Source organism: Lepidochelys kempii, chromosome 5 (genome assembly GCF_965140285.1).
Source record: "Lepidochelys kempii isolate rLepKem1 chromosome 5, rLepKem1.hap1, whole genome shotgun sequence".
Classification (NCBI taxonomy): Eukaryota; Metazoa; Chordata; order Testudines; family Cheloniidae; genus Lepidochelys; species Lepidochelys kempii.
This window is the reverse complement of record NC_136384.1, coordinates 84363384-84378903: the sequence shown is the minus strand read 5'-3', so window position 1 is coordinate 84378903 and position 15520 is coordinate 84363384. Positions and strand designations below refer to the sequence as shown.

Here is a 15520-nt window from a genome sequence, read left to right as displayed (position 1 = left end):
CCAGCAAGGAGGACAGGCAAGAAGCCTATTCAAAGTCAGAGACCAATGCAGCTCTCTAAACTTGCCAACAAGGGGTACTGGCACAGCGAATAGAACCAGGTGTCCTTGAAGCCACAGTACCTCAATTCAATAACATATCTGGGGCTTTTTCTGGGAGTAAGACAACTGATATTTGTCACCTCATGTTTCTCATATCACAGCCATCAAGATAGCCACTTAAAATGTGTCACTTTAGAAAAATATGCTTTTGAAAACCTTGATTTGGTAACCAATCCCACCTAATGGCTTCATATACCCAAATCACCCATCCCACACATTACAATGCATTTGTATGTATTACTAGTGAAGGCACAGGATCACATTCTTTAATAAATTACCCACATTTAAGGGAATAGCCAGTTAAAGTTTGCTATCTGTTTTTAATGCTATATAGTTTGCCTAATTCCACAAGTTGTTTTAATGGATTTTATACCTCCAAGTTGAAAGTGAAGACAGCATCCTTCTCTATTTACCATTCATACTCTACCAGTCCCATTAACCACTTAGCAATATTAGGCTCTAATTCCAGAGTATAAGCAAGTCTTAAGAATTCAACAGAATGCATTTATCCACTACTTTGAAAAAATCTACTACATATTGTGAAATGTTCTTTATGATGCAGAAAGAAGAAAACAGAATGAAACATGTTTCTTTCTTGTTAAAAATCAAGGAAAATCATATGAAGAGGTTTTGCTTACAACTGAGATGAATGTGACAAGATACAATGCTTCCTTGGAATTTGGGCCATTTCTGCTACAATGTTAGATTACAGATATCCAACTTCATAGTAAAATTAAGTTTGCATACCAGCACAGAATATCCCAGGGACTTCACTTCGGAATATAACAGTTCGTACTTTCTTATCAGATTTCAGAGCATCCACAGCTTTTGACATCTACAGAAAAAGGAGGGGGGGGGGATTTTTTTTTCAAATATTTAATTCCAATACATTGCCTTCAAATTAGAAGCAGTTAGTTTTTCCCCCTTACCATTTTTATAAGATTTTTATTAAGTGCATTTTTGGCACGAGATCTGTTTAATCCAAGTACCACAATTCCTAGAGGAAAAAAGAAGAGTTTGAATCAGTGTCATATTAAAAATATAAATTAAGTACATACTTGTGTCCATGTTATTTTGTCTCTAAACAGATATTAAATTAGGACTGTAAGAAAATTGACTCGTGTAATTATTTTGACTGATTTGTTTTGTTTGCTTCCTTTTTCAGAGTGTTTCAATAGCCATTAGAAATGACAATCGCTTTAAGGACAGACTCAGAACTCATGACCTGATACACATGAAATTACCACATCTGTGCATGCAGCCTGACTAGGCCAAATTTGCGAAAGCAAATAATCATAATATTTTCCTGAACAATTAAGCATGTACTTTAAGTACTTGGTACTTAAATGTAGTCTTCAGATATTTCTTCATAAAGCATTTTTTAAAAAAAGTTTTTATTTAAAAAAGAAAAAAACCACAAAGGCACTGCCAGGCCCAAAATGTATGTATGTATGTGTGTGTGTGTGTGTGAGATGCATATTTTAGCATAGCACCCTCTTGGTCTTGACAACTCATTTCACTACACAAAAAAGCCGGGTTCATGTTAGTTACAACAACAACAAAAAACCCACCACCAGCAAGGTACTGGTACTTTGCATGTAGCACTTTTCCTTAGCTGTATCCCAATTTATTCCTTATGTCAAAATTATTTCAAACAAATATTCAGCTTGGTCATAGAATCATAGGACTGGAAGGGACCTCGAGAGACCATCTAGTCCAGTCTCCTACACGGATGGCAGGATTAAGTATTATCTAGACCGGGGTAGGCAACCTGCGGCACGCGAGCTGATTTTCAGTGGCACTCACACTGCCCAAGTCCTGGCCACCGGTCTGGGGGGCTCTGCATTTTAATTTAATTTTAAATGAAGCTTCTTAAACATTTTTAAAACCTTATTTACTTTACATACAATAGTTTAGTTATATATTATGGACTTATAGAATGAGGCCTTCTAAAAACGTTTAAATGTATTACTGGCCCGTGAAACCTTAAATTAGAGTGAATAAATGAAGACTCAGCACACCACTTCTGAAAGGTTGCCAACCCCTGATCTAGACCATCCCTGACAGGTGTTTGTCTAACCTGCTCTTAAAAATCTCCAATGATGGAGATTCCACAATCTCCCTTGGCAATTTATTCCAGTGCTCAACAACTCTGACAGTTAGGAAATTTTTCCCAATGTCCAACCTAAACAACTCTTGCTGCAATTTAAGCCCGTTGCTTCTTGTCCTATCCTCAGAGATTAAGGAGAGCAGATTAAACATACACAACTGTGTGTACATGTAGTGAACAGAGTGGGCCTAGAGCTCTGATTTTAGGTTTAAAGCTATGCTGCAATTCTTGTTATGGAAAGGTTTAAGGATTTGGATGATACTATAAAAAAAAAACTTCTGAAATTGTGTGACCTTTTCACCCTTTGTGACATCTTTTTTAAGTAAAACATGTACTTATCTCCAAATAAGGATGATCATTGTTTTCTAAATTCAGTAATAGTAATACAATACTGGAAAAGATCCCCTAAATAGCCATAATGAAGCACTTCTACTCTGCCATGTCATGCACACACGTCAATAAAGCAGCTACAGTTCTTGTGGACAGCTGAATTTTCCCTGTGTGTTTTTCTGTGTTTGTCATTGGATATACGTCTCACTAGGAACTACATAGTTAACACTGACAACATCCACTCCAACAGAATCAGAAAATTCTCTAAGATGTTCACATCAGCCTTCTTTCTTCCTTTTGTTTATTTACAATTGGTTTTCATATAGTGCCTGAGAAGCAAGAAAAAGCCCTAGAGACAGAAAAACGTGAGATTTTTTCAGGTATGCCGTGTACTCTAGTTCTAGTATGTGTTACTAACAAGGCACCATAATAAATTTCATCACTTAACACAAAAGTATAGGAAAGAGTTGACAAATATGGTTCAGAACCTTACAAAGGTTTTTTGTTTGTATTGGTTGTACCGAATATTTTGACTGCACTGAATTGCCCATCTCGTCCATGATAGACACAGACTAGGGAGAAAATTAATATTCATGTTAGCACCTTAATTAAGAATGTTCCGACATAAGGATTAAAGTCGTTAAACACAAAATATAACAAGTTCTCTGCAAGGGGAAAATCCCTAAAGAGAAAAAAACAAGTGTATAAGCCAATTCCTCCTACTACTCCCACAAATTTCACAAGTCATAACCCTACCACTTTCTTCTCCCACTCAAAAAAGTGACAAATGCTCAGCAGCCCTCCACCCAACTTTCCAACCTTCCTATTTATGGAAAAAAGTGATGTGAGAATTGTAATCAGAAATGTGTGAAAAGATTAACATAGCAGGCATAGAATGTGCAGTCAGGTGCATAGAGACATCTTCCATAGATTCACCACCCCACCCCTTTTTCTTTTTTTAAATATAGCCATATCACCGTAGTATCAGATCACCTCTGACGATAAATTGTCAGGTTTATCTTTATAGTGGCAGTGTAAGATAAGGAATGTATTAAATTGGTGTCTGAAGTACAGAAAGTCAAATGATTTGCCTGAGGTTGCATAGGATGTCTGTGGCAAACCAGGAACTAAATATAGTCCTCCTGAGTCCCAGGCCAGTGATTTAACCATAAGATGATCCTTTCTCCTTTTTTCCTCTCTTGAATAGCTCCTACTCAAATACCAAAGAGCAAATGTTGATAGTTTTAGGAATTTGAGAAGATTATAGCCATTGGCAATATGGATACAATGTAGCCATTTTATCTGCTGTCAAAATTGTGAGATCAAGAGCAGAAATAACTGGGTTTCCCTCATACCACTATACGGCGACACTATTAAGCTACAAGGCGGGGGGGGGGGTAACACTACAGTAAAATCTGCCAAGAGTGACCACTCATAAAAGTGGCAATGTTAGGGAGCTGATGCCCAGCAAAGCACACTGGAGGCAGGGGGTAACTGGGTGACTCACTGTCGTGATATCCCAATAACTGTCACAATAAGGTAAAACTGTTTCCTGTGTTTTAGTTATGGCCAAAACAAACTTGGGCTCTTGGCTTCAGGGCCCAACAAATTAAATTCTGCATATTAAAATAACATATGGTGAATGTTGTAGTAAAGCAGTGTCTATGAACGCCATAGGGAATGAGGCTTGGGAGTGGAGGAGTCAGCTTTCCTGCCACACTCCACATCCTGCATGCACTGGTGGAGAATAAGAGAAATCTTTTGTCCTGCTGGATGAACTGGTAAAGAATATAGCAGTGTTGATTTTGTCATCATTAGACTTCAGGATTAGTATTTCTTGGACATGAATAGGACCCTACAAAATTCATAGCCATGAAAAACACATCACAGATCATGAAATCTGGTCTTGTGAGTGCTTTTACCCTATACCATACAGATTTCATGAGAGGAGACCAGCATTTCTGAAGTTGGGGGCCCTGACCCAAAAGGAAGTTGCAGGGGGGTCGCCAGGTTATTTTAGGGGGTCATAGTATGTTGCCACCCTTACTTCTGCGCTGCCTTCAGAGCTAGGCAGCTGGAGAGCAGCAGGTGTTGGCCGGGCCCCAGCTCTGAAGGCAGCACCCCGCCAACAGCAGTGCAGAAGTAAGGGTAGCAGTAACACAACCACCTCCAGCACCTACAATAAACTTGCGGCCCCTTTTCAACTTCTTTTGGGTCAGGACTTCTACAATTACAAAACTGAAATTTCAGATTTAAATAGCTAAAACCTATGACCATGAAATTGACAAAAATGGACATGAAGAAGGCAAGTCATTCCCTGTTTGGGTTATTTCAGGGTATTTGCAGGCTGAAGAAGACTGGTTCATATCCAGAAGGCTGCATATTAAAAAGTAATTATTTGCACACCACCATATTCAGAAGGCCTTCTTTGCAACCATAAAAGAGTAGAAACATAACTTCCTGATTTTTAAATGAGAACTTAAATTCTGAAGAAACAGAGCAGCTCATTAGAGAGGTGTTGGAATGAGGTTCCAATTCTCCTTGAGCCCAGTTGGAAATCCAGGACACAAATCTCTATATGCTAGAATAAGACTACATTAGAAATGAAATGTAACAGTAGTGTCTTGAAATCTTTTTAGATTAAAAAAGATTCTCTCACTTCTAGAAGCCATTTTAACTCGAATTTGTCAAGAATGAAAATAGCATTATTTGCTTTAATTCCTGCAAAATACTGGAGAGAGAGAATTGTGAGGAAAGTGGTCATATGATACAGTGTGGTTGTTATTCATAGTGTGATCATCATAGAATATCAGGGTTGGAAGGGACCTCAGGAGGTCATCTAGTCCAATCCCCAACTAAATCATCCCAGCCAGGGCTTTGTCAAGCCAGACCTTAAAAACCTCTAAGGAAGGAGATTCCACCACCTCCCTAGGTAACCCATTCAAGTGCTTCACCACCCTCCTAGTGAAAAAGGTTTTCCTAATATCCAACCTAAACCTCCCCCACTGCAACTTGAGACCATTACTCCTTGTTTATCATCTGCTATCACTGAGAACAGCCTAGAACCATCCTCTTTGAAACCCCCTTTCAGGTAGTTGAAAGCAGCTATCAAATCCCCCCTCATTCTTCTCTTCTGTAGACTAAATAATCCCAGTTCCCTCAGCCTCACCTCATAAATCATGTGCTCCAGACCCCTAATCATTTTTGTTGCCCTCCGCTGGACGTTTTCCAATTTTTTTCACATCCTTCTTGTAGTGTGGGGCCCAAACTGGACACAGTACTCCAGATGAGGCCTCACCAATGCCGAATAGAGGGGAATGATCACATCCCTTGATCCGCTGGCAATGCTCCTACTTATAGACCCCAAAATGCTGTTAGCCTTCTTGGCAACAAGGGCAAAGTGTTGACTCATATCCAGCTTCTCATCCACTGTAACCCCTAGGTCCTTTTCTGCAGAACTGCTCCCTAGCCGCTCAGTCCCTAGTCTGTAGCAGCGCATAGGATTCTTTCGTCCTAAGTGCAGGACTCTGCACTTCTCCTTATTGAACCTCATCAGATTTCTTTTGGCCCAATCCTCTAATTTGTCTAGGTCCCTCTGTATCCTATCCCTACCCTCCAGCATATATACCACTCCTCCCAGTTTAGTGTCATCTGCAAATTTGCTGAGGGGGCAATCTACACCATCCTCTAGATCATTTATGAAGATATTGAACAAAACCGGCCCAAGGACCGAGCCCTGGGGCACTGTAGCTCCACACCGCTTTTTACATCGGAGTCATCTTACTACTTGATAGGAAACGTGATCTGCACTCTAACAGAAATTTTAAAAAAGTGGAAAAAGAAACTGCAAGGGCCAGTCTATTTGAATTCCTACTTTTAATCCTTTATAATTTCACTCAAGCTTAGGCCATATCTACACTGGGAGCACTTTCCCCGTACAGGTATATTATACTGGCAAAGTGCTCCTACTGTGGATGTACCTACATTGGCAAAGCTATACTTCATGCAGGAACGGTAAACTGCACCTCCCCATCACTTTGCAGGTGATTGAAACAAACTATTTCAACAAAACTGCTTTTACTGGTGTAACTGTGTCTGTATTAGGGATGTATGTCAGTGCAGCTATATTAGTCAGTGATCACATCCCTGACTAACACAGTTATGCTGACAGAAGTCCGTAGTGAAGACATAAAACATACATTAAAGCTAAGGTGAGATTTTGGTTTTTTGGAAGCTTGCAAGAGAGTTTCAAGTTATCTTTTAATTATATGGCTGAGGCATATTTTTCATGTTTCAGTTTTTCTAAAGTGACTTTTTTTAATTATTTAAAATACTTTTCTGAGAGCTGTCTAAGGGCTGGTCTACACTTAAAAGTTAGGTCAACATAGCTACAGAGCTCAGCGATGTGAAAAATCCACCCCCCTGGATGCCATAGCTATGCTGGCCTAACCCCTGGCATAGACGTGGCTATGTTGATTGAAGAATGCAACCATCATTTGGAGAGGTGGATTAACTACGGGGATGGAAAACCCCATTCCATCCCTGTAGGAAGCATCTACACAGCTGTTAGGACTGTAGCTGTAGCACCTGTAGTTAGACATGGCCCAAAGGTCTGAATGCTACAGAAACCCATTTTAACCCCTGATGTTCACTGGAAACTTGATGTTCCTAAGGACATAGCACTACCCCAACTGGATGCTGTTTGATGACCCTCTCACCTACACTGTTGTATCTTTAAACCCAACAGCACATTTACATCAATTATACATCTTGCTATGTAACAAACATTAGCTGAAGTCACCAGACAAGCACAATAAAAGCCCAAAACATCTCATTTATATCATTCTTAGTTGTAGTTTTAAGTTAGCTTTACTCAAAATAGAGTATACCTAATGAAGACCTTTCTTTCATAATGTTGGTCCAACCGTCACTTTCTCCCTACTGACTATTCTTACTCCTGAAACATTAGGCATTGTAACATAAGATACAGCACTGATTTCCGCTAATGGCACCTGTCCTTCTCTTGGCCCTACCCCAAATCCTTTGCCCTTCTTTACTAACAGAACAAGACTTGCTCCTGTGTGAAGATGGGCTCTTCTGGTCAAAGGCAAGTGCAGAAAAGATCTCTTCCTCAAATACAGTCTAAAAATTAGAAAGATATTTCAGTAGAATTGCTTCCATATGATGTCTACAGCATACTCGTTGCTCCAAAATGCCAATTCCCCCACTCAGACATTATTTGTTCTTTGATCCTTGATCACCGTTCCCTTGTGTGTTAACAAGAGGATATGGCTGATATAGAAGAGATAGTCTTAAAAGCTAGAGGCGAAGCAACCAAGGGAGTTTGAGAAGGAGATCCCCTACTGAAGGAGCAAGCACTACTTCTTGTGGTGAGTGAGCTCATACATCTGTTTGGTTCTTCTTTTGGCTTGCTTAAAGTTCATAATGTGGTCTGTTGGGGATTACATTGGAATGGGAGCCAGAGGCCTATCGGCCGCTAGCTCAGTGTGCACTAGCAAAGCTCTAGCCTGCTGTTTTTCTCCTGTGTGTTAGAGGGGGTAGGGCTGACCCAGAAGAGAAGAGTTTAAAAGCCAGACACTAAGCAACCAAGGGGAGCTAGTGAACGGAGGCGTTTGTAGGATGGAGAAAGAATAAAAATCACCATGGTTTGAGATGGCTGCAACACCAGTGTCAACACTGTTCCTCCACCTGTGTCCAGACAGAGAATCCAACCATGGGTGCCCCTACCCAGTGTTGGTGTGTCTTTGCAGAGACTGTGGCCTGCATTTCCCTGTCACGGAAAGGCAGGCTGGGAAGACCATCAGCGTGAGAGGTGCTTACTGGTAGAACCTCTCAGAAAGCAGGTGAAGGCCTCAGGAGGAGGTGGCTAGGCTGAGGAGGATCCATTGAAAATACACATATGGAGAGCTCCAAGATTGAAGAAGCAATCCAGCTGGAGAGGACTGCAGTAGCACCATCAGGGAAGGGTGAAATGGCTCTTTCACAGGAAAGAAGATGCCTGCTGACTACTACTGGCAGCGCTCCACCCCTGCTCCCAACTTACAGTCCATAGAGATTAAAAAATGGTACACTGCCCTTGCATCAAGGGATGAGGAATCTCCCCCAAATGTAAGGGAAGAGAAGCCAGGTACCCCAAGGCTGGGAGGATCATGGCTATAACTTCTAAGAGGAAAGGAATGGTGGTGGTGGCCAGTGACTCCCTAAGCAGGGGCAGAGGCACCCCTCTGCTAGCCTGACTTGGCATCCTGGGAGGTGTGTTGCCTGCCAGGGACCCATATACAAGACATTACGGAAGGACTGCCAAGGATCATTTGACCCTCTGACTACTACCCCACACTGGTCTTCCATGTGAGTACTAATAATTCTGCAAGACGTGACTGAGTAGATCAGAAGTGACTACACAGTTCTGGAGTGAGTGTGAGGGAATTGGGGCACAGTTGGTGTTTTCATTGGTCCTTCCAATCAAGGGTAGGGCCCAGGCAGAGAGAGATATCCATGGCTGCATGGATGATGTTGCCAGGAGGGCTTCCGCTTCCTCAACCATGGGACACTGTTCTGAGAAGATGGACTGCTGAGCAAAGATGGCAAAGAGTCTCTTCAGATACAGACTGGCAAACCTACTGAGGCAGGCTTCAAATTAGGTTTGACAAGAGCAGGAGACATATGCCCACAGGTGAAGGGATGGAACCTGGGGCGGGAACATGGGCAATCATAACAGGGACAAAGGAGAGTCAAGAAGAAATATAGAAGGGAAATCTAACAAACATCTTAGCTGTCTGTCTAATCTCCATTCTTTTTGCATTAGAAAATAGAAAGAACTAGAAATATTAGTGACTAATCAAAATTACAACATAATTGGCATCACAGATCTGACTTGGTGTGATAATTCGGATGACTGGAATATTGGTAGAGAAGGGTATAGCTTGTTCAGGAAGGACAGGCTAGGGAAAAAGGGAGGAGCAGTTGCCTTGTACATGCATACACTTGCACTGAAGTCACAATAGAAGGGGAAGGTAGACCAGTTGAACATCTCCAGGTAAGGCTAAAAGGGATAAAAGAGAAGCAAGATATTATGGCAGGGGTTTACTATTGACCACCTAACCAGGAAGAGAGGTGAATGAGGCTTTTTTTAAACAACTAACAATATCATCCAAAGCACAGGACTTGGTGGTAATGGGGGACTTCAACTCCCCAGATGTCTGTTGGGAAAATAAAACAGAACACAAATTAAACAAAAAAGTTCTTGAAATGCATTGAAGGCAACTTTTTATTACAAGAAGGTGGAGACAGCAACTGGGGATAGCTTGTTCTAGATTTGATTTGCACAAACGGTAAGGAACTGATTGAGATTTTGAAAGTGGAAGGAAGTTTGGGTAACAGTGACCATGAAAGGATAGAATTCATTATTCTAAGGAATGAAGGAAGGAAAACAGCAGAATAAAGACAATAGACTTCAGGAAGGCAGACTTCAGCAAATTCAGAGAACTGACTGCGAAGATCCCATGGGAAACAAGAGAGGTGGCAGTTTTTTAGAGAGAAAAATGATTAAGGGCACAAGAGCAAACTATCCCAATGTGTAGGAAAGCCAGGACATATGGTAAGAGACCATACTGACTTAACCAGGAGATCTTCAGTGACCTGAAACAAAAACAAACCCCCCAAAAAAATCACACAAATAACGGAAACTAGGATAAATTATGAAGGATGAATATTAAAAACAAAAAACGAACAAGCATGTAGGGACAAAATTAGAAAGGCCAAGGCACAAAATGAGATTAAACTAGCTAATAAATAAATGGTAACAAGAAAACATTTTCCAAACACATTTAAAGCAAGAGGAAGACCAGGGACAGAGCAGGACTATTACCCATGGAGGAGGGAAAGACAACAAGAGAAAACGCAGCAGTGGCTGAAGTGTTAAATGCCGTTTATTGTTCCGGTTTTCACCAAAAAGCTTAGCAGCGATCAGACAACTAACATAGTGAACATCAGTGTAAATGGGGTAGGATCTGAGGCTAAAATAAGGAAAGAACAAGGTAAGAATTACTTAGACAAGTTAGATGTCTTCAAGTTGGTAGGGCATGACAAAATACATCCTAGAATTATTAAGGAACTGGCTAAAGAGATCTCCGAGCCATCAGCAATTCCCAGAGGACTGGAAAGGGAAAATATAGTACCTATCTATAAAAAGGGGAATTAGACCAGTCAGCTTAACTTCAGTATCCAGAAAGATAATGAAACAAATAATCAACGAACCAATTTGGAAGCACCTAGAAGAAAAGAAAAGTCAGTCAGTCAACATGGATTTTCCCAAAACAAATCACATCAACACAATCTAAAAATCTTTCTCTGACAGGGTAATAATATCTCTCTGCTTTAGAATGGTTTTGGATGATGTCTCACATGACCTTCTCATAAGCAAACTGAGGAAATATAGCCTAGACGACCTACTACATGGTGGGTGCAGAACTGGTGGGGGAAATCATACTCAGAGAGTAGTTATCAATCGTTCACAGTCAAGCTGGAAGTGTACACTGATGTAATAGTGTTGCAAAAAACTAAAACAAACAAACAACATTCTGGAATGTATTAGCTAAAGCTGGGGTAGGCAACCTGCAGCATGCGAGCTGATTTTCAGTGGCACTCACACTGCCAGGGTCCTGGCCACCAGTCCGGGGGGCTCTGCATTTTAATTTAATTTTAAATGAGGTTCTTAAACATTTTTAAAACCTTATTTACTTTACATACAACACTAGTTTAGTTATATATTATAGACTTATAGACAGAGACCTTCTAAAAACGTTAAAATGTATTACTGGCACGCGAAACCTTAAATTAGAGTGAATAAATGAAGTCTCGACACACCACTTCTGAAAGGTTGCCGACCCCTTGAGCTAAAGTGTTGTAAACAAAACACAAGAAGTAATTCTTCCATTCTACTCAGCACTTAGAAGGCCTGATTTAGAGTACTATGTCCAGTTCTGGGCACCAAACTTCAGGAAAGATATGGACAAATTGGAAAGAAACAAAAATTATTAAGGGTCTAGAAAACATGACCTATGAGAAAAGATTGAAAAAATTGGGTTTGTTCAGTCTAGAGAAGAGAAGACCGAGGGAGGATGTGATAAGTTTTCAAAAGGAGGGCAATAAACTGTTCTCTTTAACCACTGAGGACAGACAAGAAGTAATGGGTTTAAATTGCAGCCAGGGAGATTTAGGTTAGACATTAGAAAGAGCTTCCTAAGTGTAAGAGTAAGAGTGGAGCAAATTACCGAGAGAGATTGTGGAATCTCCATCGTCTAACCTGTTCTTAAAAACCTTCAAACACCTGTCAGGGATCATCTAGATAATATTTAGTCCTGCCTCAGTGCAAGGACTAGATGACATATTGAGGTCCCTTCCAATCCTTCATTTCTATGATTCTATTTTGTTTTGACTAACAGGGATGGGTATATGCTGGGAAGGAGGAAAGCATTTAAAAACAAAAACACCCAACACTCTTCAACCCCCTGTATAATGCAATCCACAGTACACCATCACATGCATTCAAGAATAAACTGAAGGTAAATGCAGTACTGTATGTCTTGTATCTTTGATCACCTGACTCACACTCTAACTAGTAATCCATCTTCACTGAAAGTACAGGACTCTGTTAACATCGTCAGCCCCTGAGCAGCTTCAAATAGTCACTATTTCAAGCACTATTTAATCATGTGCCAGTGAACAATTTAAGGTCAAATATTTCACAACCCCACAAGACTAAATATGGGTGTTTTATAACATTTAAAAGAGGGATTCTCAGTTTCCCAACAGGGCACAGGATGTACTTCTAGCAATGCACTGTCACAATATACTATATATTAAAATCATAACCCTTTGTAGGCATAGTTATTATATAATGTTTACAGCTGGTTAGACAGGAAACATTTCACCAACACTTTGCCAAGATCTTTACCCCTTTCTTCCCCATAATTCAAAATGTCACTGAAATTTATAAATTTGAAAAATTTCAACACTTTTATAGCTGGTTGCAAAATGTGGACTGTAGCAGCAGGATCATCATGGTATTGGAAGAAGATGAGAGCAGGCGTATCAGTGGTGCAGGGACAAATTCCAAGGCGAGATTAAGCCACTGGCACAAGAGGCCCATACCTAGGGCCACAACACCTGAAGTCTGGTGATGAGGTCAGAATCTTAGCTTTCATTTAAGGAAAAAATGTTTCTAATGCTCATGGTTAAGAAAAGCATGAAAAAACAACCCATGCATAACTACTGTAGTGATCAAGTATCAGAGGGGTAGCTGTGTTAGGTCTGGATCTGTAAAAGCGGCAAAGAGTCCTGTGGCACCTTGTACACTAACAGACATATTGGAGCATAAGCTTTCGTGTGTGAATACCCAACACGAAAGCTTATGCTCCAATAAGTCTGTTAGTCTATAAGGTGCCACAGGACTCTTTGCCGCTAATGTAGTGATGTTTGCCTGAGCCTACAGAAAGCTTGAAACAACTGGTGAGAAATGTAGATTGCACCGAAAATCTCAGTATAACTAACTTCAAGACCTACTGCTCTAGCGATCTTTGCCAACCCTATCCCAGCAAAGGGCTTCATCTGTGGCAGAAAAAGAGTATAGCAGACTAGGATCACCACTCAGTGTAGACACACCCCTGCCACGGAAGGGTATAGCAGGGCCCCTACTTGCATGCCTGCTGCTCCCAGGGTGCGAGCGCTCCTGAGACTTCTCAGACGCTCCAGGAAGAGGGTGGGGATGATAAAGTGCCCCACGACCACTGTAGGTGCGGAAGGCACTATGTTATGGCACACGGGGGGGGGGGGGGGAAGAGATTCATGCCCTCAGAGCAGCAAGGCCTGGGAGCGCGGACGGGCTAATTCAGAGGGGGCTGGCAGCCTACGGGGTTGCTGCAGCACTGCGGTGTAAGTGCAAAAAACAGCTGCTCCCACTCCACCGCCCATCCGCGCCCCCCCTCCCCAGGGGACGCACTGCGCATGGGCAGCGTGTGGAGGCGGAGCAGCCACTCGTCTCCCCCCTCACCGCCATGCATTTAAAGGGCCAGCCCCATCCATCAGCTGCCCCGAGATCAGCGCGCTGCGCCGGGCGGGTGACACCACGGGCCTCCGGCGGATCGCACTGCTGCACCAAGCGAATGGGGGCGGGGGGTGACACCAGTCCCAGGGCTCTCTCTGCAGCGTCCAGCGCGCAGTGATGGGCAGCTGCACCCCTGGCCCGCAGTTCTCGGCGGAGCAGCCTCCCCCCGGCCCGGGCTGCCGTTACCTTGGTTCTCCTCATCCAGGTACCGGACCCGCAGCTCCTCCTCCCCCTTGGCCTCGGAGCTGTAGCCCCTCCCGGCCGTAGAACAAGCGGCCCCTCCCCGCACCAGCCCCTGCGGGCCCGGCCGGCTGAGAGACGAGGCGGCAGCGGCTGCCGCAGCCAATCTGACTCTGCCCTGCAGGAGGCCCAGGCCGCCCAGGGATGCCGCCATGCTGCTCCCTCTTCGTGCCGCGGAGCCACCCCTCCCCCCAACGTTCACACACACCACGTGACCCGACGGCACGCACCGCTCCCTCCCACGCGCGACCCCAGACAGCGGAAGGCACGGTAACGGTCACCCTGGGAGCGCGAGCGCCCCGCCCACCAGTCGCCACGCGCAGAGTCAGCCACGCCTCGCGATCTGGGCCCCGGCCCCCTGTCTCCCCCCCTCATGCCAGGAGCCTTCCAGCCATGCCCGCTGTGGCTGAGCCTGTGTGACCAGGCACCCAGGGCCAGTGAGCGGGGACCATTCCCCGGTGACCCCTTGGCTGCTTGGAGGAACCCTGCCCCTATCATTGCTCCTCCCCACTGGCACACGGCGCAAGACCCAGCCCCCCTGCAGTCACCCCCTTCATAGCCCCTCTGAAGCACCGCGAGTTTGGTTTCTGGTCCCAGAGGCACAATGCTGGGGCCGCGGCTTGGCTCAGATAATAATTGGACCTAGATTTTGTAGAGCATTTTTCATCAGTAACAGTCAATGCACTTCGCAATCCTTAATGGAGTTAGCCTCGCAACACCGCTCCCCCCAGGCAGGGAAGTATTCTATTGCCATTTTTTAGATGGCGAAATGACTTGTCCCAGGTCGTTAAGAGAGACAAGGTGGGTGAGGTAAAACTGTTGGTGAGAGAGACAAGCTTTTGAGCTACACAGAGCTCTTCTTCATGTCTGGGAAACTAACTCAGGCCTGGTCTACACTACAGAGTTAGGTTGATATAAGACAGCTTATGTCAACCTAACTCTGTTAGTATCTACACTACAATGGTGCTCATGCTGATGTAAGTCACCCACTACACCAACTTAATAACTCCACCTGCGCGGGAGGCATAGCGCTTAGGTCAAAGTAGTTAGGACAATGCAGTGTCTGTGTAGACACTGAGTTACTTACATCACCTGTTGGCTGTCACCCCTGCCGGGAGCTCACAGCTGTAGCCCTCCCAGCCCCAGGACTGACAGCCAGAGTGGAAATGAGAAATAATAGCAGCCATGAAACTGACAAGAATATCAATTTCCCTGCTGTGAAACTGAGCCTTGTGCTGGGCTCAGGCTATCAGCCTGCAGGGTTGTCAGCCCCCTGTACAGCTGTCAGTGCCCCACTTCAGTGCAAGTGCCCCTGGTGAGGATGCGCAATACCAGCAGAAAGAGGGTAGTGTGGACACCAACAGCTGATTCAGTGATGGCGGTGGCCTAATTTAAGTCAACCTAATTTTGTAGTGTAGACAAGCTCTCTGAGCATCACTGCTAAATACAAAGTGAAACAGATTTTTTAGCACACATAGTTGACACATTTCAAGATACCATTCAAGGTGAATTGTCCAAGGCCCCACAGGGGACTTGTGGCAGAACTGGGAATTCAACTTGTGTTTCCGGAGTTCTAAGTGTAGGGTCCCGACTGCTGAACCATCCTTCCCCTCCAG

General features: G+C 43.4%; 1 protein-coding gene across 4 annotated transcripts in view; it reads right to left on the bottom strand.

The window, feature by feature from the left end:
• The window catches only part of AUH (AU RNA binding methylglutaconyl-CoA hydratase), a 187417-nt gene extending 173270 nt beyond the window's left edge, over positions 1-14147 (bottom strand). The window contains exons 1-3 of one of the 4 annotated variants that reach the window (XM_073344895.2): positions 13851-14147; positions 1029-1096; positions 847-934 (exon numbers count right to left, since the gene is read on the bottom strand). In XM_073344895.2, the coding sequence (XP_073200996.2) occupies positions 847-934; positions 1029-1096; positions 13851-14058 (364 nt within the window). In that variant the 5' untranslated portion in view covers positions 14059-14147. The remainder of the gene's footprint in view (positions 1-846; positions 935-1028; positions 1097-13850) is intronic. The other 3 variants (XM_073344894.2, XM_073344898.2, XM_073344897.2) reach the window with 3 other exon arrangements.
• Positions 14148-15520: the final 1373 nt, after the last annotated feature.